The 22587-nt window shown below is 35.2% G+C and overlaps 1 protein-coding gene across 3 annotated transcripts in view; it reads left to right on the top strand.

Moving 5' to 3' along the window:
* SUGT1 (SGT1, suppressor of G2 allele of SKP1 (S. cerevisiae)) overlaps positions 1 to 22587 on the top strand; it is a 38050-nt gene that overhangs the window by 5077 nt on the left and 10386 nt on the right. The window contains exons 3-12 of one of the 3 annotated variants that reach the window (XR_001137692.1): positions 1008 to 1098; positions 1774 to 1843; positions 2846 to 2916; positions 4569 to 4662; positions 6814 to 6867; positions 7240 to 7256; positions 10157 to 10179; positions 11816 to 11912; positions 12976 to 13083; positions 21246 to 21336. Coding sequence is in view for 2 of the 3 variants with exons in the window: in XM_012649168.1 (XP_012504622.1) it covers positions 1008 to 1098; positions 1774 to 1843; positions 2846 to 2916; positions 6814 to 6867; positions 7240 to 7256; positions 10145 to 10179; positions 11816 to 11912; positions 12976 to 13083; positions 21246 to 21336 (634 nt within the window). In the remaining variant the exon portion in view is untranslated. Of the gene's footprint in view, positions 1 to 1007; positions 1099 to 1773; positions 1844 to 2845; positions 2917 to 4568; positions 4663 to 6813; positions 6868 to 7239; positions 7257 to 10144; positions 10180 to 11815; positions 11913 to 12975; positions 13084 to 21245; positions 21337 to 22587 lie in introns of all 3 variants that reach the window. The other 2 variants (XM_012649176.1, XM_012649168.1) reach the window with 2 other exon arrangements.

Raw genomic sequence — 22587 nt, 5'->3', positions numbered from 1 at the left:
AAGCAGTCCTTCTGCCTCAGCCTCCCGAACAGCTAGGACTGCAGCCACACGCCACCACGCCCAGCTAATTTTTTCTATTTTTGGTTGAGACGGGGTCTTGTTCTTTTTGAGGCTGTTCTGACACTCCTGACCTCAAGCGATTGTCTAGCTTCAGCTTCCCAGAGTGCTAGGATTAAACAGTTGTGAGCTACCATGCCTGGCCTATTGAAATAATTTTACCTTTTAATAAAACTACCAAATCTCTGGAGTGTGTGGGCAGTGGGCACAGAGTTGAAGTGTCCCTGTTTGCCTGCACTTGTCTTTGGTCTCACTAATTGTGTGATCTCTTCTTGCATCATTATTTTTCCACCTATCACCTATATATTGTGACTGTCCAGGATGGAAAAGTTTTACTCTCTCTGCTGTTAACGCTTGATCAGTTGATAACAGCTGTCTCTATCTATGAGATTGTATCTGGGCTTTGAACAGAATGTTTTAATCTGTTAGGGCTGTCTGCTATTGACAGGGTAGGAGTGGGACAGGTAAGCTTGGTTGTTTATTTATTGATTCTGTAAACCTGAGCTCTAGATTTAACTTCAGGGTTTTGTTTTGTTTTGTTTTAATTGCACAAGTTCACATTTTCTAGGCATCTCAAATTGTACATGGTCTTTTGAGTCTTCTCCAAATTAAAAGGAGAATATCTGTGATGGTCAATGTTATTCAACTAAGCTCTTCCAAATAAATGAGGTGATAATAATTACCATTTATTGAGTTTCTACTTTAGGCCAAGAACTGCTAAGTGCTTTACAGTAGATAGATACTATATTAAATTGTGTGTTTTTGGGGGAGTGGGAAACGAGAAGGGGAGATATTAATCCTCTTTCAAGGGAAAGTTCCAAGATTGTTTCCTTGCTGTCTTTCCTCCAGATAGCTTATGATTGTAGGTTATGTGATTAAAAATAGTTTCAAGTATAACTCGATAGCTTTTAAAAAACATTTATTGACACTCAACATGTTTGTATTTGTAGGAGCTGACTAAGGCTTTGGAACAGAAACCAGATGATGCACAATATTATTGTCAAAGAGCTTATTGTCACATTCTTCTTGGGAATTACTGTGGTAACTTTTCTTACATAGTATATTTTCTCCTCTTTATAAATTGTTTGTAAACTTTATCCAAGACAAAATTAATCAAATAAAAATAGAGGTTATCTTTGAGGATTTTTGAATTGTTCATTCACACAAGGTAAAGTAGCTAAAGTGTGACAAACATTATGTTAAACAATACCCATTTAAATTTTATGGGTGTCTCTTCTTCAGTGAATGGAGAATTTATACAGATTTTGTTCATAATTACTGGATCTGCTAATAAAGAATCACATTACATTTACTGTTTCACAGAATATTTAAATGAAATGGTTTTATTAGCATTTTTTAATAAAAAGGAATATTTCTGTATTATGTAACTTGAAAAATTATTCTGATCAAGAATCTGGGTAGGAAAAAACGCAATAACTTGAGTCAGAATACATAAATGATGTTAATGAGAAGAGAACTTTGTGACACATGAAGAGCTTTAAAAAGGAAGCTAAATATTAGGCTGAGAGGAAGGTAGAAGAGTATTATTTATTTGAGTGATATCTTGGATTAGCTTGTCCTAATTTATTAAAAAAACCATTTGGCCTTTCCATCAACTTGAAAACTTAAAAATCAGAATCAGATTCAAATTTTTTGTGTAGTATTTGCTAGGATTTCTAAATAAGTGCCAAAAAAAACCCATCTTTTTCTATGCAGATGCTGTCACTGATGCAAAGAAATCTCTTGAACTCAATCCAAATAATTCTACTGCTATGCTGAGAAAAGGGTATGCAATAACTACTCTTCTTGTTGAGCTTGGATTATAGATAGTAGGTGTTTAAATTGTTGAATGAGTCCATTGAAAGCTTTATATAAGTGATAAAATTCTATATTTATACATTTTATAGCTGAGATATGATTCCGTTTTAAATAGAATGTACAGTTCTATTATTATGTTAACCACAGTATGTGATAGGAGATCTATAGTTAGTGTGTTTTAAAATAGTGATAATTGAAATAACTGCAAGGTATAGATGAAACTGATAGATTTCATATCCCTTTTTTATTCATCATTTGGAATTTACCGTATTTTACTGACTAAAGAACGTCCTATTTCTCAGCCAAGCTGGCTAGGCTACATTTAATGTTATGAAAGCTCTGTATCTGTTTACTTTATATCCCAGCTTATTTCTGTTGAGTGTGACTTTATTCCTTAAGAAACCTCTTTAGGCCAGGCGTGAATGGAATCCTAGCACTCTGAAAGGCTGAGGCAGAGGATGGCTTGAGCTCAGGAGTTTGGAACCAGCCTGAGCAAGAGCAAGACCCCATCTCCACAAAAAATAGAAAAATTAGCCGGGTGTGGTGGCACGTGCCTGTAGTCCGAGCTACTCAGCAGGCTGAGGCAAGAGGATTGCTTTTGCCCAGGACTTTGAGGTTGCAGTGAGCTGTGATGGGGTCACTGCACTCCAGGCTCGGCAACAGAGGGAAACCCTGTCTCAAAAAAACAAACAAACAAAAAACTTCTTTAATTCCTTCATGTAATTATAATTTGGAGAAAGCAAGTATGTACAGTTAAAATCAAATTTCTTCTGAAGTGAGTCCCAAAATTGAATTTTAATGGGGATTGTACTAGATGTTACAGCATTTTAGAAAGTCTCTTGGCTTACTAACATTTAAATAAGATAATTTTTTTCTTTTAACAACAGAAAATCCTAAGACTTTTGTTTAGAAAGAAGGCTATTTTTCGTGATCTCACATGTATTAATTTATTTTTAATATGTTTACGCAGGATATGTGAATACCATGAAAAAAATTATGCTGCTGCTCTAGAAACTTTTACAGAAGGACAAAAATTATATAGTAAGTATTAGAATTATACTTAATAAACTAATCTATTATTTCTATATCTTAAATTCCATAGCTAAATTTTGTTAATCTCAAAATAATTGTAGGAACCCACTTTTTTCTCGTAATGACATATTGATTGCAGAATTTGAAATCACTTAAAATTGATTAAATTAGCCCTTTTGGGGGCATTGAAATCACAACTTTACCATTAGAAGCCAAAAACTATGTATAAACACTGTAATGTGCTCTGGCTTCATTTTTTTTTAAAATGGAGAAGTGAAAATTTAATTTGCTTTCTTGTTCAGATGTCTGTTCATTTTAAGTATTCAGATTGCTGAGATGGAAAGTCTTACAAAAAAGTCTTCTATGGAGAAGTGAAGTGTAAGTTTGGGTGAAAATTATGAGTGGGTACAGAAGAAACATGGAGCTTTGAGAGTATTGTGAGTTGTTAATGTCATGTTTTTGAGAGGAATATGTGAAAATTCTCATAGTAACATGGATATCTAGACATATATATAGAAATTGTGAGATTCAAGTACTTAAAAATTTGCAAAAGGCTGGGTGCAGTGGCTCACACCTGTAATCCCAGCACTTGGGGAGGCTGAGGTGGGAGGATCGCTTGAGGCCAGGAGTTTGAGACCATCCTGGGCAATACAGAAAGACCTCATCTCTACAAAAATAAAAAAAACTAGTTGGGCATTGTGACGAGCACTTGTAGTCCTAGTTGCTCAGAAGGCCGAGGTTGAAGGACACCTTGATCCTAGGAGTTTGAGGCTTTGGTGAGCTATGATTGCACCAGTGCACTTCAGTCTGGGCAACAGAGCAAGATTCTGTTGCTAAATAAAATAAAAATCTTCAAAATACTAAAAGAGTTTGTGAGTAACCTTATACAAAAATCGTAGGCAGGACACGGCAGCTCACGCCTGTAATCCCAGCACTTTGGGAGGCCAAGGCGGGAGGATCACATGAAGCCAGGAGTTCGAGACCTACCTGAGCAACATAGCGGGACCTTGTCTCTACAAAAAATTTTAGAACTAGCTGGGCATGGTGGTGCATGCCTGTAGTCCCAACTGCTGGCGAGGCTGTGAGGCGATTCTAAGAGTTGAAGGTTGTGATCACACCACTGCACTCTAGCCTAGGCGACAGAGCAGAACCTTTCCTCTGGGAAAAAAAAAAGAAAAGAAAAAATTGTAAACTACATAATCCTGATTGTATTTTCGTTTTATTTTTATGATAGAATGTTATGATTCTCTAAGGCAGTGGTTCTTAACTGGAAACGATTTTACTTCCCAGGAGACTTTGGCAATGTCTGAAGAGATTTTTGATTATCATTACTGGTGGATGGGAGATTTGCTACTGACATCTAGTGAGTAGAGGTCAGGGATGCTACTAAACATCCTTTAATGCACAGGACAGTCCCCCATAGCAAATATGTACCTGGTTCAAAATCCTGCTCTATCGTATTGGGTTTTTTTTGTTGTTGGGTTATTTTTTTTTTTTGAGACAGAGTCTCACTCTGTCATCCTAGGTAGAGTGCAATGGCGTTATTGTAGCTCACTGTAGCCTCAGTTTCCTGGGCTCAAGGGATCCTCCTGCCTCAGCCTCTTGAGTAGCTAGGACTACAGGCGCATGCCACGATGCCCGGCTTATTTTTCTACTTTTAGGAGAGATGGGGTCTCGCTCTTGCTCAGGCTGGTCTTAAACTCCCGAGCTCAAGCGATCCTCCTGCCTTGGCCTCCCAGAGTGCTAGGATTACAGGCATGAGCCATTGTGGCCAGCCCGGTATTGTATATTAAATTTTAAAAAATTTACTCCGTACTGCTTTGAATGTTTGCTTTTCTGCTGTATACCTACTCAAAGGAAAGGATTTTAGGCCCAACTATGCAAATGGAAGCTACAAATTAGGAAGGAAGAGATCTGGGCAATAGAGGTTCTTAAACTTTCTTACCCCAAGTTTAGTACATGAATAATATGGCTATTCAGTTAGCAACACAGCATAACTGCACTCTTAGCAAATTCTGAAGAGTCTCTTTGTCTCGTGCCTTGATACATATTTGAAAACCTTGAAGAGGCATGAGTCATTCCATCCTCAATATTTCTAAACCCTATTCCTTAGCTTTTAAGAGCAACAGAAAGTTCCTGCCTAAAGTCCTTCCTTGAGTAATATCTTAATATCATGCCATTGAAATTCATCCTAGAATTATTTCAGAAATGTCCTTCTGAAGAAAGCCTCTTTGGTAAAATTGCTATTGAGAGTATTTAATGTAAAAACAAATTTATCTTTAAATTTAATTCCAGGAAAAATTTAGGTTAAACTGTTAGGCTTCCATTTTTATCAGACAAAGTGAAACATTAATGCAGAATATTACCGTTTTTCCCCTTTTGTATGCTAGGAAGCTTGGTTTTATTTACTGATTATTTGAATAATGGGTTATTCAAGTCTAGGATTTAGATACAGTAGTTCACCACTAGAATAAAGTGTGAGAGTATATTTAAATTTTTAATTAAGACCTATATAGTTGAATTTCTTTATAAATCAGAAAATTTAGTTTTAATTACTCTTTATTTTTTAGATTAATCTTGCCTATGGTTAGCTTGAATTAGTCAACTTTTTTTATTTAGAGTACTTTTACTTTTTTTTTTTTTTTTTGAAGAGACAGTATTTTGCTCTATTGCTCAGGCTGGAGTGCTGTGCACCATCACAGCTCACTGTAACCTCGAGCTCCTGGGCCCAAGGGATCCTCCTGAGTAGCTAGGACTACAGGCATGCACCACCACACCCAGCCAATTTTTAGTTTTTTTGTAGAGACCAGTTCTCGCTGTGTTGCTCAGGCTGGGTGATCCTCCTGCCTGAGCCTCCCAAAGTGCTGGGATTACAGGTATGAGCCACAACACCTGGCCCTGTTTTTCTTAATGTAAATTACTATGATGTAATGTAAATTATTACATTGTGACTGTTCGGATGTAATCATTGTTCTGGGTCTTCAGAAGTGAATAATATGTTTATGTGTACGTATTTACATTGCTATCTGTAAATACATAGTTCATCATCTGTAGTCTCTTGACTTTCATGTAACTTGGAGATACAACAAAACTTCACAAAATACAAAGATGCTTCTTGGTGTTGGTAGGAAAGATATGGTAACAAGTAAAGCCACTGAGAGAATAGGAGGCAGAATAGATAGCTGCATTGAAGAGTGAGCTGGGGTCAGGAAGGGCTTCTGGACCTCAGCCAGCTGCCAGTTACCAGACCTTCCTACCCTGATGACATACTGGGAATCTGAATCAGGTCTGATTTTTGTTGTGTGCGAGGAAGCTCCTTTAAGAACAGGGGGTGTAATCCTAACACTTTGGGAGGCTGAGGCAGGAAAATTGCTTGAGGTCAGGAATTTGAGACCAGCCTCAGCAAGAGCAAGACCCTGTCTCTACAAAAAATAGAAAAATTAGCCAGGTGTGGTGGTGCATGCCTGTAATCCCAGCTACTTGGGAGGCTGAGGTGGGAGGATTGCTTAAGCCCAGGAGTTTGAGGTTGCTGTGAGCTATGATGACGCCACGATACTCTAGCCAAGGTGATAGCGCGAGACCCTGTCTCAAAAAAAAAAAAACAGGAAGATGAGCAGAAGTGTAGATTATGTATATCTAGGAAACTAGTGAGGTTGAAACTAATTTAAAAGAAGATTTTTTTTTTTTTCAGAAAGAACAACTAAATCTTGAACCTATTAGAATATTTGTAGCTATAAGAAAGGTGCTGTCAGCTCTATCAGGATAGGTGTTTTTGTCTGTTTTATTCACTGAATCCCCAGTGCCTAGGACAGTGCCTGGAACATAGTTGGTATTCAGTAAGTATTTGTTGAATGAGTATGTTAGGTTGTGCATATGAGTGATTTATAGTCAGTTTTTTCTTTATAGGTACAGATGCTGATTTCAATGTCTGGATTAAAAGATGTCAAGAAGCTCAGAATGGTATGTAGATTCCCGTGTTTTTTAAAAAGAAGTGAACATTTGAAATTTTTTGGTTTAAACAAATTTGTTTTTAACTTTATGATTCTAGGTAGTACATGTTCCTTTAGATACGGATTTCCAAAGATGTACTAATTTTTGCCTAGTTTCTTATGTTGAAAGGGAGATTTGGATGGATTTGCTTACATATTACTAGTAAGAAATTAGTAAGGCGCCTAAAATTATTCCAGGATGCAAAATTAAACCACTTTCCTTTAGTTGAAAGTTAGGAGAATTGGCTAGCTTAATCAGTATATTTGAGCCATAGAAATCATGTATGTAACTTTGTCTATAAATGTACTGTTATCTGAAAATGCTTCCTCTTTGCTTTAATAGGATCAGAATCTGACGTGGTAAGTCCAAAGTTTTCATCCTTCATGTTTTTACTTAATTTTATTAAATTTCAAGTACCAAATATATTTGAGATGGGACTTGGGATGAGCTATCTCTTAGTTAAATATTATGCAATTCTGTTTAAATACTAGTTCTTTTAGTAACTGAAATAAAATATTTTTTTGTAAAAAAGTATAAAGTTTATAGTTGTGAAAATTATTAGGCTATTTTAACGAATTGGTTGCGTGGTTCAAGTTGATTTGTTATGTTTTAGTATAGTCAGGATGATTATTTCTTATTTTTTACTAGAAAGTCATCACATTTATTTAGGTTAAGCAGTTGGAATCACATGTAGGACTTTTCTGGTAGGGTAAGACACAATGATTAAGTAAAATTGGAAATATTTATCTCCAATTCAGTGGTTATGTTTGTCGTTTTGGGAATGAAGATCTTCAGGTGTTTTTAGTTACTAAAAATTACGGTGGAGTTATAAAAGTGGTTTTTATTTTTTAATCAACAGGTTGATATAATAGTACAGTTAAAATATGGCTAATGCTTTTTTAGCTGTTTAAACAGATAAAAAAGGTTACTTTTTTTGTTTTTAATTATTTTGGGTCCTATTAATAATATTTGTGTATCTTTATAGGGTACATGGTGATGTTTGATACAGGCATACAATGTGCAAAGTATACCCTAACTTATTGTTGACTATAGTCACTTTTTTGTGCTATCAGATTCGTTCATTCTATGCAGTTATCTAACTATATGTTTGTACCTATTAACCATCCCCACTTTATCCCCTGCTCCTGGTTACTCTTCCCAACCTCTAGTAACTATTATTCTATTCTTTGTCTCCATGAGATCAATTGTTTTTTAATATTTAACTCCCACATATGAATCAGAACATGTGAGATTTGTCTTTCTGTGCTTGGCTTATTTTACTTAACATAATGTTCTCTAGTGTCTATGTAAATTAATCAAGAAATAAAATAACAAGGAATTGGGAGATAACATGCATAGTCCTAACTCTCTTTATGGGCAATTACTTAAACTTTTTGAGTCTCTTTCATTTCCCAATGAAGATGTATATTTGTCTTCCAAAATTCCCATTGTAATACTGAGATTATTGCCTGAGATTTCTCCATGTGTAAACTGGAGCTAATAAAGCTGATCTACTTCAGGCAGGTTATTGTGAATTTCAGGCAACATATGCATATGTAGTAACTGGGATTTTGAACATCTCCATTAGTGAGCCCTGTCCAGCTGTCTCTATACCTCCGTGCTTGCCCATATTCCTAGGGGTGGTAAGTGGGGAATGGATTCAGGAGGGAAAGTTGGCTTCCTTCTTCACCTGACAGTAGTTTTGTTCAGGTCTTATATTATTTGAGATTGGGACTAGGCCTGAAGACAAAAGAATGGCATTTGGATAACAAAAAAGGGACTTTGTCTAGTAACACAAACAAGTTGTGTGGCCTTTGTGCATTTTGTCACTGCTCTGGATCAATCTAGTTTTATCCCAGTACTCAGATGAACTAGAATAATCTGTATTAGTTAGTATCTCTATTTGATATGGTCTAGAGTCAGATATTTCTCAATCCTCAATACTGGAGGGTAATTCTGAGTTAGACTCAGATCTCTAGAGTGGTTTACTTATTTCATTGCTCCAAAACCCATTTCTTTTCTTTCTCTTCTTTTTCAGCTCTCATATGTTGCCCAGACTGCTCTTGAACTCCTGGGTTCAAGTGATCCTCCCACCTCAGCCTCTTGAGTAGCTGGGACTTCAGGCACTAGCCACTGTGTGTGACTCCAAACCCCATTTCTTCCCTTCACCTTTAGGGACAGCTTAGAGACTGCCTGTGACACAGGACAAGTTCTTTAGATTTATAGTCTTAATGGGTGCATATGTAGTTTAGGAAAGTATAGACTGGTCAGGAGTCACTTTTTTTCTTGATGGATGATGATGTATGTATGTTGCAGAGAGGCTATAAATGAAGAAAAACATTATTAGGAAGGCACCATGGGAAATGTTCCTTTACGGGTGTCCAGAGCAGTGTTTGACATCATTGTTAAGCCTGAAGCTTATGCTCTATTTCTTAAAAATGTTTTTTTTTTGTTTTTATTTAGGCTGATCAAGTGAAATTAAAAATGGTTTTTAAAATATTCATGCTGCCAGGCACAGTGGCTCACGCCTATTATCCCAACTACTTAGGAGGCTGACTCTGCTACATATAATAGAAAAATTAGCTGGCATGGTGGTACAGGCCATAGTCCCAGCTACTCAGGAGGCTGAGGCAGGAGGATCGCTTGAGCACTGGAGTTTGATGTTGCAGTGAGCTATGATGATACCACTGCTGTCTAGCCTGGGCCAAAGAGCAAGACTGTCTCAAAAAAATGATAATAAAAAACCAAAACAAAAGGAAAGGTTAATGTTAATGTTTTAAAGTGTTAATGTTATTTTTAGTGTGGGGAGTTAATGAATCTTAGAACTGGACATTTTATATAAGTAACCTTTTCCAACCATACCTTTAGAAAGTTTTCTGTTAAACTTTTTTTTTTATTATTATTTTTATTTTTTTTATTTCAGCATATTATGGGGGTACAGATGTTTAGGTTACATATGTTGCCCTTGGTCCTCCTTCCCCCATGTTAAACGTTTATTTTAGAAAAATCTTTTTTGAAATTGAAACTAATAAAATTATTAAAATGCTGAATATTCTGATTTTTTTTGGTGAAGATGTATTATTTTACAATTACAGTTACTGTGTTTTATTTTTGAAGAAGACTTTCATATAATTACTCCATATCAAAATAACTTTATTGTTGGGTAAATTAATAATGCATGCATTTTAATATACCATTTGCTAAACTAACTTGTAAAAATCTTTCTCTTTCAATTTGCCAAAATCAGTCTACATCCCAGCGGACTCATCAGTCAAAAATCAAGTAAGTGTTTCTTTTTCATAAAATAGTACATGATAAATAAGCCTAAAGGGGGGAAAAGACCTGCAGTTTAATAGTAAGCAAGTCCATACCATATGATTTCAAGTGTTTTCTTGTTTTGTTTTCTAAAATTGTTATAGACTACGTACAACTAATTTTAAGACTGTTTTAAGGGTTAGTATTAGTGTTTTTACGTATGTTAAATTCATATCATTTCTCATCATTAAAGTTACTTCACCTGGTTTCATATTATATCACTTTTCCATATATTAAGGAAAGTTTCTTCCAGTTAAATTGATGTTACTACAGGTAAATAGGTTAGTAGTAGGCTTGACAGAATTGTAACTTGCCCTGCCTTTTATATTTGGAGTAAATTTTTCATAGGAACATTGTGTGTGAGTTAAAAGTTAATATTGCTGAGGGCAGCAGTTGCAATAATGAATAAGCAATTAGCAAGACTTTGATTTTATTTTTAATTATTCATTAGCCATGTGTACAACTTGTATTCTTAGGACTGTAACAGGAAGAAACACAAGCCATTGATCTGGAGCTTTGCATCCTCACTGATTTTCAAAGGAAAACTGAGACTCTTGAGGTTCATTTCTTTAATGAAGATTGCTTTTTTGATATAATTACCTAAAATGGCTTAGAAACATTAAAACAATTTGTTCATGTTATAGGATACATGATACAGGATGAAACTCCAGGTATCTAGTAGACAAGGAACTTTGACTTGCCTTAGTGGCAGCAGCAGCAGGGGTAGGGCACTTAACCATTAAATAATAATTAAGGCGTTTGGAGCATAAAGAATCCAACACTTAATAAATGTACTGTGTAGCAGGCACTGTGCTTGGTCTGAGAATCCGGTAGTGGCAGGATAGATAAATAGCTCTGCTCTCAGGGACTAGACTTAGAGTTTAGTCTAATTTGAAAGTGAGGATTCCTACATTGTTAGAGCTTTCAGTTCAAAGGGTACACGTAATTAGAATCTCTAGACACATTAGTCTTCCCATGTACCTTCATGTTGAAGGAAGGTATTGTATATAATGTTGTGCCTGACACAATGAGTTAAACTTCTGTTAGTTTAATTTTGGCTTATTTGCTTTTGTTCCCTCTACTCAAGTCTTGCTTCCAGCTTCAGTTAAAAGAGCTGGGAGTGTTGACTTAGGTCTGGTGTACCACTGCTGCTGACTGGCTGATTGTTTCACCTTTCCGAGCTTAGGTTTTCTCTTCCATAAAATAGCGATAGGAATGTTTGTTTCATCTTTATTATTTGTTTGAAATGAGAGTATAAAGCTCTGTTGATGGTATATAACTGTTTCAGTTTAGAACAAATTTCATCTTAGTATTAGCTTGAGCACAACAATATTAGAGATGTAAGTCAGAACCCAGAAAATCATGTAAGTATTTAGGTCAATCGTGAAAGTTTGGACAATCATCTACCTTACTGGGTTTTTTCCCTTAGTACAGACCAAGAAAAATTAGTTACAGTAAATTGTTTCTGTGAATCAACAGCTACTTTGTTATTTTGTTCCTCAAGGTGGAGCTCTTGTTTTTTATCAGACTAGTTTTTATTTTGATGAACAACTTTAAGAAGATTAAAAGTGCTGTTTTAAGTTTTTCTTTTTTTCTTAAATAGGTATGACTGGTATCAAACAGAATCTCAAGTAATCATTACACTTATGATCAAGAATGTTCAGAAGAAGGATGTAAATGTGGAATTTTCAGAAAAAGAGGTCTTGGAACCATTTTTTATATTGAGATTAAATTCTATTTACAAGTTTAGCATATTACAGAATAATGTAAATCAGTTTATCAGATATATGCCATTTCTTCCTGAGATAATATGGACAATGCTGAGTAAAATCTGAAGATCGCTTTTAAGTTTGAGTCATTCTAAGTTTTGAGATAAGAATGTGTATGCTGTAAGCTCTCTGGGAGGCCGAGGTGGGCGGATTGTTTGAGCTCAGGAGTTCGAAACCAGCCTGAGCAAGAGCGAGACCCTGTCTCTACTAAAAATAGAAAGAAATTAATTGGACAACTAAAAATATATAGAAAAAATTAGCCGGGCGTGTTGGCACATGCCTGTAGTCCCAGCTACTCGGGAGGCTGAGGCAGGAGGATCGCTTGAGCCCAGGAGGTTGAGGTTGCTGTGAGCTAGGCTGACGCCACGGCACTCTAGCCCGGGCAACACAGCGAGACTCTGTCAAAAAAAAAAAAAAAAAAAAAGAATGTGTATGCTGTAGGTGATAGCTAGGTATACATTTTTTTCTTTAAATTTGGAATTCGAAACAACTTGGTTGACATTAATAAGATAATGTGATTTGGTAATACTTGTGTGGTATACTTTATGAAAAAGGTCTAATTCTTTGATTTATGCATGTCTTAGAATTTACTAACCATGTTAAATGAGTATGACTTTTAATAACTTGGTTTCTAATCATTTAGTAGAGAACCTATGATAGATAATTTGAGTGGTAGTGTTAGAATTATGTTTTGTACATGAATAGTTTCTTTTTGTTATATACTCTATGATTTTACTCTTGTGTATTTTGTTTGCTTGAGATCTAAATGTTAAATATGTGATAAATATTATGAAATATATTCTTTTCTGCTATTTAATTATGTATATGAGAAATCACCTGAAGGATACCAGTTTGGGAAAAAAGGATTATTTTGACATTTCATATAAAGTGTTTAAAATAATTTGCAACATTATCGAAGTTCTATATTAGTCACATTAAGTATTTTACCTATCATGTATAAATTTACAAAATGTGATTATTTTGTGTTCATTAGTTGTCTGCTTTGGTGAAACTTCCATCTGGAGAGGATTACAATTTGAAACTCAGACTTCTTTATCCTATAATACCAGAACAGAGCACATTTAAAGTACTTTCAACAAAGGTAAGACAATTGAAAAGGGTTGTCACAAATAATATTTTCAGAATATAGAAATACTGGTGAACTAATTACCCACGTGATAATAAACTTGTACATCCTTTCAGCCATGTATCTTTAAATTAAAAGGGACAGGTAAATAAAAATGATAATTTTTGAGTATCAGGGTTCTTCTCCTCCCAGAATTCTAGTACAATGAAGTGTAAATATCTGCTTAGCTTGTGTGATATTTGTGCACTTTATTATGAAAAGTAATACTTTTCTTTAAGGAGGTTTTTTTTAAAAAAAGGCTAGTTATAAAAATCAGCCTCTTAAGATTGGATACTGATAATGTCTTTTCTCTTGAACTTGTCCATTTGTCTGTTTAATGTACAGCTACTTTTCTCACCGTACCTCATGCATTTCAAAATACAAACTACTATATAGATGAGTCTGCTTTTTTGTTTTATTTTTTAATTAAGCCGAATTATAGGTTACTTTACTGTGAGGCAATATATAATTCGTAGTTTCAGTAACTATAATTCTTAGATTCCTTTATATTTTCAAAAAGAAGTAAAAATATACAATGGAATTAATATTCACCAAATATTCAACTCTCACTTAAAAGATATAGGTAGTGGTACAACTTAGTGGGGAAAGTACTGAACTGAAAATCAAATCTGACTGACTTTTTGCTTGCCCTGTGAATTTAGTCTCGTCACAAAATGATTATAGGACTAAATTTTCATCATCTGCAAAATGAGGGATATGGGCCAAATGAGCTCTGAAAGCTTTCCAGCCGTAAAATTGTGTATAGGTATTTGGTAAATGAGTTAATGGGAATGAATGCTATAGGTAGGCTTTTTCCATTATTACACCTTTTTTATACACAGATCCCTACAACATATTATGCTATTAACTTATTAAGTTCTAAGAACATGTGAGGTTTCCTATCATGGTACAGGATCAGGGTCAGCCTGTGTCATGAAGAATGACGACTGGGCCTGCAGAAAGAAGAGGATAGCTGCACAGGATTGGAGCAGGAAGTGCAAAGTATAGAAGTACTTTTTTGCATCTAATTAGAAAAGTTCTGCCTATTTATTTGAAGATTGCCAAGAACAAAGCTGGTAGTTAATGAGGCAGATCTAAACAGCTGCTTGGGACAATACAAAGTGAGAAAAGGGATGAAATCGTATCAGGATTTTAGTCTGTCACTGGCCCTATCCACATAAGTGAGGAATTTGCTTAATAGAATTTAATCAAGCACAAAACTCTAGGAAGATTTGAGAATGAGACAAGTCAGAAAATTATGAGTTTCATTTTTTTGTATATTTTTATCAAGAGATTGTTAATCCATGTCCATTTGAAGTAATCTAAATGTAAATTGATTTGTATGAATAGATGATAAATGATTTAAGAACTTGTATTACTGAGCCACCCCATGTACTTGTGGAAAAACGTAGTATGTGTGGTAAATACACAAATCTGTATGGCTAGAGTTGAGGTTGTAATTAAGTAGTCTGATCTCTTGCTTTTATTCTCCTTCTAGTGTTTCTCGTTTTTAACCATTCCTCAACACACCTTACTGGTGTCCCAGTTTGCTTTTTTTGTCCCTTTTCCTTTAAGTGCTACGTAACCACTTTTCTTCCTTACATAGTTCCTCGCTTATATATACATTTTATATTCCTTGTACCTATGTAAGTCTTTCGAGGATAAGAAGCATGTCTTGTATCTTTGTGTGTGTCCCGGTTAGGGTTGCCAAATTAAGTTTGTATTTCAGAAAAACAATGCATAATTTTTAGTGTAAATATTTTCTGTGCTGTATTTTTATTTGCTAAATTTAGCAGCTCTCTCCCTGTGCATTGTACATAGGGGGTGCTCAATAATATTTGTTCAATTAATGAATCTCAGCTGGATTCTGATGTTAGACCTATGACATTGGTGGAGTAAATATTTTTATTCTTAGTTTTACAGGTAGGGAAAAAAACTGAGGTTCATGGACTTTAAATGCTTTCCCCAAGTACTAAATTGTTCAGCCTGGCCCAGGAGACATACTTTTACTTCTGACTGCCAGCCAAAGCTAGTGCTGCTTTGCTTAGGTTTTTCTCAGTTCTGGTTTGAAGAACTTAGATTCTAAGGATGTATTCTAAAGGATGATTATTTTTCTTGTCTTGACCCTGGAAGATCCACATTTTTATACATACATGTATATAAAACTTCTAACTTTTAAGCTGTATTTTATAGGAAACATTGAAAGAATTTTTCTTAATTTTATGTTAAGAGAAATAAATGATGAAAACTTTGAATTCTTTTTTCATACAGCAGAGGGAGACAATGTTAAAATACTGAAAATAAAATCTCTGGGTTACCTGAGGCTTATTTAGTGATCACTCTAACAGGAAAAAGTACTGAAATAATTTGCTTTTCATGTATTTAAATGTCTTGAATGTATTTCTGTTGAGATGTCTATATGTGAATTGAAAAAAGGGTACATTTTGTTTAGGAGAATCTGCTTAAAATTAGAGATTCTGTAAAATCTGCAACTTAAAAGAGCTATTTGCTTTTGAGAATCCTATTTTCTTTCCCACCTTCAAGGTTGAATTAATATTGCATATCCACGTATAGCCATTGTTTAAGTGTTATTAATTTGAGTGAAATATAATTTGTGATGAAAATAGGAAGAGGTAAGGCCCTTACATTAATGAAATGTCTAAACTGCAAGGGGTTTTCCGTCTAGTTCCTGTTGCTCCTTGCACTAAGATCCAATTATTGAGAACAAGGAGAATTACCAAGGAAGAAAGGAATTTGTAAGACAACCGATGAGAACAAGAGAAGCTGCCTCAAATCCCCCTCTCTAAGGGAGATACTGGGCTTTTAAAGGAAGGGCTACCTGCCTTGGGGTGTAACTCTACTGCTTTGGGGGGCAGGCTGTGGGGAATACTGAATCTTGGCTTCAGGAGGTCTGCCCTGGGGCCTTCAGAATCTCAGCTCCTTTGTCTTGGGGAAAATCCACCATTTCTAGGAAACTACTCAGAAGGTCAAGTAGTTACTTGAGGGCATTAAAATTTGTACATGGGACCTGTTACAGGAATTTTTTTTTTTTTTTTTTAAAGAGACAGTATCTTGCTCTGTTGCCCAGGCAGGAGTCAATTAACATGAACACTGTAACCTCCAGCTCCTGGGCTCAAGCCATTCTCCTACCTCAGCCTTCCAAGTAGCTGGGACTACAGGTGCATGACACCATGACTGGCTAATTTTTGTATTGTTTTTGTGGAGATGAGGTCTTGCTATGTTCCTCAGGCTGGTCTCAAACCCCTGACCTCAAATAATCCTGCCTCAGCCTGACAAAGTACTAGGATTACAGGTGTGAGCCACACTGAGCCCAGCCAAAATAGCACTACTTAACTAAATATTTCACAGTGTAATATCTAATGTTTTTGAGCAGAATTCATATTTTTTCAGTATCTGATAGTTATTTCTACATTTTATTAAATACAAGCTTTCATGTCCACCTGTTAACCCGTTTTTTAAAAATTAAACTGTAGTGTTTCTTTTGTTCCATCTTGTTAATTTCATGACAATTTTCTGTTGTCACAATTGTGAATAGTAGTTATACTGTGACTGTTCATTTTAAAAATCCATATTCATTTCCTTTAAGAATACGAATTCTCAGTCCTTTGGGGTAAATTTACCCTTGCAGAATGTTCCTATATTCCTATTTTTAGTCAAAGTAATTTTTCTGTATTATACAATATAAAATAGGAAGACCTGGAATCATGGGAAATAAAAATATTTTTAAAGGAAGGATTTTACTATACATACTCTCTGGTTTTTTGTTTGTTTTTATTTTGAGATGGGGTCTCACTCTGTTGCCCAAGTTGATCTCTAACTCCTAGGCTCAAGTGATTCTCCTACCTCAGCCTCCGGAGCAGTTATGATTAGAGGCATGTGCCATTGCACCTGGCTCATAGTGTCTGTCTTTTTAAACCTAATCATGCATTGTGGATATTTTTATCATGCTCTTAAATATTCTACAGCAAAGTATTTTATTGTATGCATGTACGGTAGCTTATTTAGCCAGTCCCATGTTGTTTGACCTGTGGAGAGTTACAATAGTTGTTTTGACTGTTTTATCATATGCCAGATGCTGTATTGTGTATTATCTCATGTAATTCTCAAAATTACTGCATTGTGTAGGTATTTTTATTCCTAGTTTATAGGGAGAGAAACTGAACTCAGACATGAAAAACCCAGGTTTTTCAGCTGACTATAATGATGAAGATACTGATAATAGCATTCATTTGTTAGTTATTTGCCGGAAACAGTGCTATATTCTTTTCATACATGGTCTCATTTAATTCTCATAGGAACCCTGTACAACAACCCTGTTGTTCTCACTGAGATATACTCATACATCCGACAAATGGCGCCTGTTTGTGACTCTTCTCTAATTACACAACTGATTTTTTTGGTCTTGTTCTCAACCCCTGCTTATTTCTGAAGAAATAAGTAAAAATTCTAGCTGAAAAAGGCATTTTCTGCAAGTTATTTCATCCCTTGACTCCCTCATCTCTAAAATATGGATAAGTAATCTCCTTTTATATGGTGGTTCTATTAAGTGAGATGATGTATGTGAAGCACTTAGCACATAGGGTATGTAATAAGTGCTCGATAAGTGTTACTGCTATTGTCCTTATTGTTTTATCCTGATTAGAGTTTTATTCAGGTTATAAAAGCAATAAGTACATATCATAGCACATCATCAGAAATTTAGAAAAGGTAAAGAAGAATCAGACTCACCATGATGACATTTTAGCATACTTCCTTCTGGATAATTTGATATTTCCCAATATGTAGTCTGTCACTACACATAACACATACTAGAATTGTTTTGTTTATGAGAATGTCTCCTGATTAATTTAGGAACAACAGAGGCTCTGTCCTTACGTAACAGCACAGTGGCTGGCTCAGAGTAGGCACTCAGTAAGTGTTTGAAATGAGATGATTCATTACCATCTTTTGCATTTTAAAAATTGATTATAAAATGATTTGAATATAAAAGAAGGTAGGTGTGTTAGTCTGGCCTCAGGAAGACTGAGCTATTCTATTATCAGAGGGATTTGATACAGCAATTAAATATGCAGAAACACAGAAGCACTACATTGCAATATATGAATGTAGCAAAATTGCACTTGTACCACATGAATATATACAAATAATAATAAAAAAAAACCTGTGGATACTGCTTTGGGTTATTATGGCACCATGAAAGCCTTCCCCATGCATATGAGAGCAAGATTCAAGCAAACTATCAGTTTTAAGTTAAGTTTTAAGGTGTTTTTGACTTAAATGAACACAGAGTAGTTTATTAATGATGGCAATAGAAATCTCTGAAATTGGACTAATGTTAAGTCCGGAATTATCTGCCAGAATCTTCAAGGCTTAAAACTTTATTTTAAAAAGCCACGTTCAAGCATCGAATGTGAAGTAGGTGTAAAAATGAATTCATAGAAAATGGGTCCCCGCGATCCCTTTTTTTTACTTTTTTAAAATGGTTTATTACATGCAGCTATTTTAATGAATGAGTTAAGTATAATTTTAAGTTCAGGTCAGCTTGTCTCACCTGAAACAGGTTGTTACTAAGAGCTTTGACTTTGGCTTTATAAATAAAGGCCTCTTTGTTCATACTACACAATTACTCAGGTTACAGTAGCTTTCAATACATGTAAGTGCTAATCTGTGCTATTCTTTGAAACAATGAACTTTTTATAGACAGTGTATATACATAGTACAGGAACATGAAGTGTGAATATTTAGTGCCCTGTGGCCAAGTTTAGTGTGATGATGTACACGCTGCTTTCCAGGCCCTCGTTTCCAGAAGAGTTGAAAATTAAAGGAGTAAGATGCAGTTTTAAATTTAGGATCACATCAATAGCACTTTTCAGTAACTGTTGCTATGTCATTGCCAGCCTTTGGATTTCTGTCCCCTTTTGATAAATATCCCAGAGGTGACAAAGTAACCAGAGTACTGTCACTTACGAGAAAACATTGGTAGTATTTACCTTATAAAAATCAATCATTGTTCACTTTAGGCAATTCTATAAATTGTTATGAAGTATTTCTTATATATATATGTGTATATATATATATAGAATTTAAGCATGTAAATTACGTTAAAGATACTATCTATACTTTTTGCTCTTGCCCCAGTGACATTTGTTTCATGGTTTCATGTTTTTCTTTTATTGTGAAAACAATTCTTACATTTCTGTGCTCTTAAATAAAAATAGACATTTAGAGACCACATATTCCAGGTACCATCACTCCATGTCTGATTAAAAATATTGGCAGGTTTCTCCGTTATGGCTTTGTTAAGGTATTTTAAAATACAGATTTTGAGTGTTGTCTTTCTAAATGCATGTGGTAGAAAGATTACCAGAAATTGCTGGTTTAAATGAGTTATCTGATATAAAGAAGTCAAAGAACCAGGCGGGTAGATGGGCTTTTTTTTGAGGGGGTCAAATCTGTCTTTTGATTTTTTTCTTATTTACAAGAGTAATGATCCTTTTCATAGATAAAATATTAGAATATAAAATTCTAATTTGATCTGTTTATTACTGTGTTTACTTTAATATTTGCACTAAAAGTGCTGATTTTTGCCAGGCTAAAAATGGGAGTGAGAGCATTACGTGAATAAGGAAAACAAAAGGTTATGTATAAATGCTGTGTAAGTGTGTGTTAGGGGTAAGGTTAGGTTCTAGGGGACCAGCCTTGATTTAGATGCTATTAGGATGCCATTAACTTTTCATTTTAATAAGTGAACTTAGTCTGGGCCGGGCGCGGTGGCTCACGCCTATAATTCTAGGCTCATGCCTGTAATCCTAGCACTCTGGGAGGCTGAGGCGGGCGGATCGAGCTCAGGAGTTTGAGACCAGCCTGAGGAAGAGCAAGACCCGGTCTCTACTAAAAATAGAAAGAAATTAATAGGACAACTAAAAATATATAGAAAAAATTAGCCGGGCATGGTGGCGCATGCCTATAGTCCCAGCTACTCGGGAGGCTGAGGCAGGAGGATCGCTTGAGCCCAGGAGTCTGAGGTTGCTGTGAGCAAGGCTGACGCCACGGCACTCTAGCCAGGGCAACAAAAGCGAGACTCTGTCTCAAAAAAAAAAAAAAGTGAACTTAGTCTGAAGCTCTTTATAGTCAGCCTTCCACCTCTTTTTCCATCTATAGTTTTCACTGCTCTGACATAAATCCTGGACCTGAGGTAAATTGGTCTTCTCTGTACTCCCTGATGCACTGTGTCCTTTCATACCCTAGAGCTCCAAGTTTAGGCCATTCCTTTTGCCTCTGTAGACCTACCCCTTCCACTCTTGCTTCTATCCCCCAAAGCCCTTCAAGGTGCCTTGAAATCGTTCCTCTTCACAAGCAGGTATGATCTCTCTTGAGTTTTTAGAACATTTATTTGCCTCTTCAATAACTCTCTTCAAGTATCTCAGTACTTCCAAGTGATTAAGAATGTGTCTTTAATATTTTTAAAATCTCGCCTAGTCTTGAAGACTATACTTCCCATAGTGGATGCTTAGTAATTATTCGTTGAATGAATGAATGTAAAAATGTTAGCATTAATTACGTTTATACAATGAAATTTCTCCATTCTAAAACAAATTAATGCACATGTAAATATAGTAATTCTTTTCGAACAGGATTACTCAGTGGTGGCATTATTGACATTTTGGGTTGGATAATTCTTTGTTGTGGGGGGCTGCCCTGTACATTACAGGATGGTTAGTAGCATACCTGGTCTCTATTCACTAGATGTCAGTACCACCCCTGCTCTCTCCTTAGTTATGACAGCCAGCAGTGTCTTCAGACATTGCCAAATGTCCCCTGGGTGGCAGAATCCTCTTGGTTGAGAACACTGCTCTAGAAGGAAAAAAGCATAGATTTCAAGACTCTTCTTAATTGTAGCTTATATAGTTTGTATGTTGTTTTTTGAAGGGTGAATTTTAAGTGTAGAAACAAAATAAATGTTTCATAGTTCTTCAAATTTAACCTTGTATAATTTAAGAAAACTGTTCAAGACACTATTAATTCTTATAAAACTTTGATGACTTAAGACAATTGCATTTTTTACTGTATTGTGTATTTTACATTGAATAATGGATTTTATTTGGTGTTTCCTACAGATTGAAATTAAAATGAAAAAGCCAGAGGCTGTGAGATGGGAGATGCTAGAGGGGCAAGGAGATGTGTCTAAGCCAAAACAGTTCATAACAGGTTTGTTTTCTGGTCTTGATGAGCTTTAAATTCATATTGTCTTGTGTAATTGAAATTAAATAGTAATGAGCATTCTTTCTACTTTCATTATTTATGTTCCCAAGATAAGATACATTGAGTATAATAAGGTTGCTCTGTATTGAATACAAAGTAGTCTTTCTTCTGAAGGTTCAAACTTTTTAAACTCTTCAGAATACAAACAAATGGCAGCAAAATCCCAGAAGGAGTTGGAATTTGTTCTTTACCATGTCAAGTTTATAACATCAGTTGGAGATGGTTTATTTTTGTGTGTTGGCCTTTCCTGTTGCTCCTTTTTGGGTGGCAAGTTAATTAATTTATTCTGCTGATATATTTCTGTCTCGATTTATTTCTTTCTATTCCTTCTAATATTGTCAACTCTAGTTTCCTGGAATTTCAGGGCTTCACACAGTGAAGTATCTAGTCTATTTCACTATATTGCTAATTTAGAGATGGATACAAACAGGTAATAATGCCTTAGAAAAGCCTATGAGAAAAGTAGAAAACTAGGGTTAAGACAGACAACTTTGAAGTTAATTTTAAGCTATATTATAAGCAGATAAGCATTTTTCTAATGGCCAGATTTGTAGGTCACTCTTAGAACTATAACCTAAGATTGTGGTTTATGGCAATAGCCTCATTAATGAATGGAGAGAAATTTCTTTTTGATTATTAGAGGTAATGGTCTTATTTGATAACTGAAACAAGCTAGCATTTTGTCTTGGCTACTTTTCTTTTATTACATATTCCCTTTTAAAACATATTCCCTTGTGGCATCTTTTAGAAAACACCAAGTTAGTTATTCACATCATTTGTGTGCCTGCATATTTATTTAGAAACATTTTAAAACTCATACAGAAGTTGCAGAAATGAGTTCTGATGTACCCTTTACCAAGCTTCTCTGAATGATAACAGTTTAACTAGTCTATAGTATAATTAGCAAAACTGGGATATTGACACCAACAGATACTTCTTAAGGACTGAAATATTTCTAGTTGATATTTAAGGTATTCAATTAAGTGTCTGCTTCATACTTTATTTGAAAAACATAGTAAAGATGTTGTGTATTTCTCTTTGTACTGAGTCCTAAAGATTTTTGGACTGAGGTTTACAGATAGCACAGGGCTTTTTTTTTTTTTTTTTAAGTTGTTTTAAATGTATCTCACTGAATTCTAACAACTGCCCTATAAAATAGGCCGCCCATATTATATTCCTCCCACTTCACAGGCTTAG

The sequence above is a fragment of the Propithecus coquereli genome, unplaced genomic scaffold, assembly GCF_000956105.1.
Source record: "Propithecus coquereli isolate 6110/MARCELLA unplaced genomic scaffold, Pcoq_1.0 Scaffold11, whole genome shotgun sequence".
NCBI lineage: Eukaryota > Metazoa > Chordata > Mammalia > Primates > Indriidae > Propithecus > Propithecus coquereli.
The sequence above is the reverse complement of the archived record's forward strand: the minus strand, read 5'-3'. Positions and strand labels throughout refer to the sequence as shown.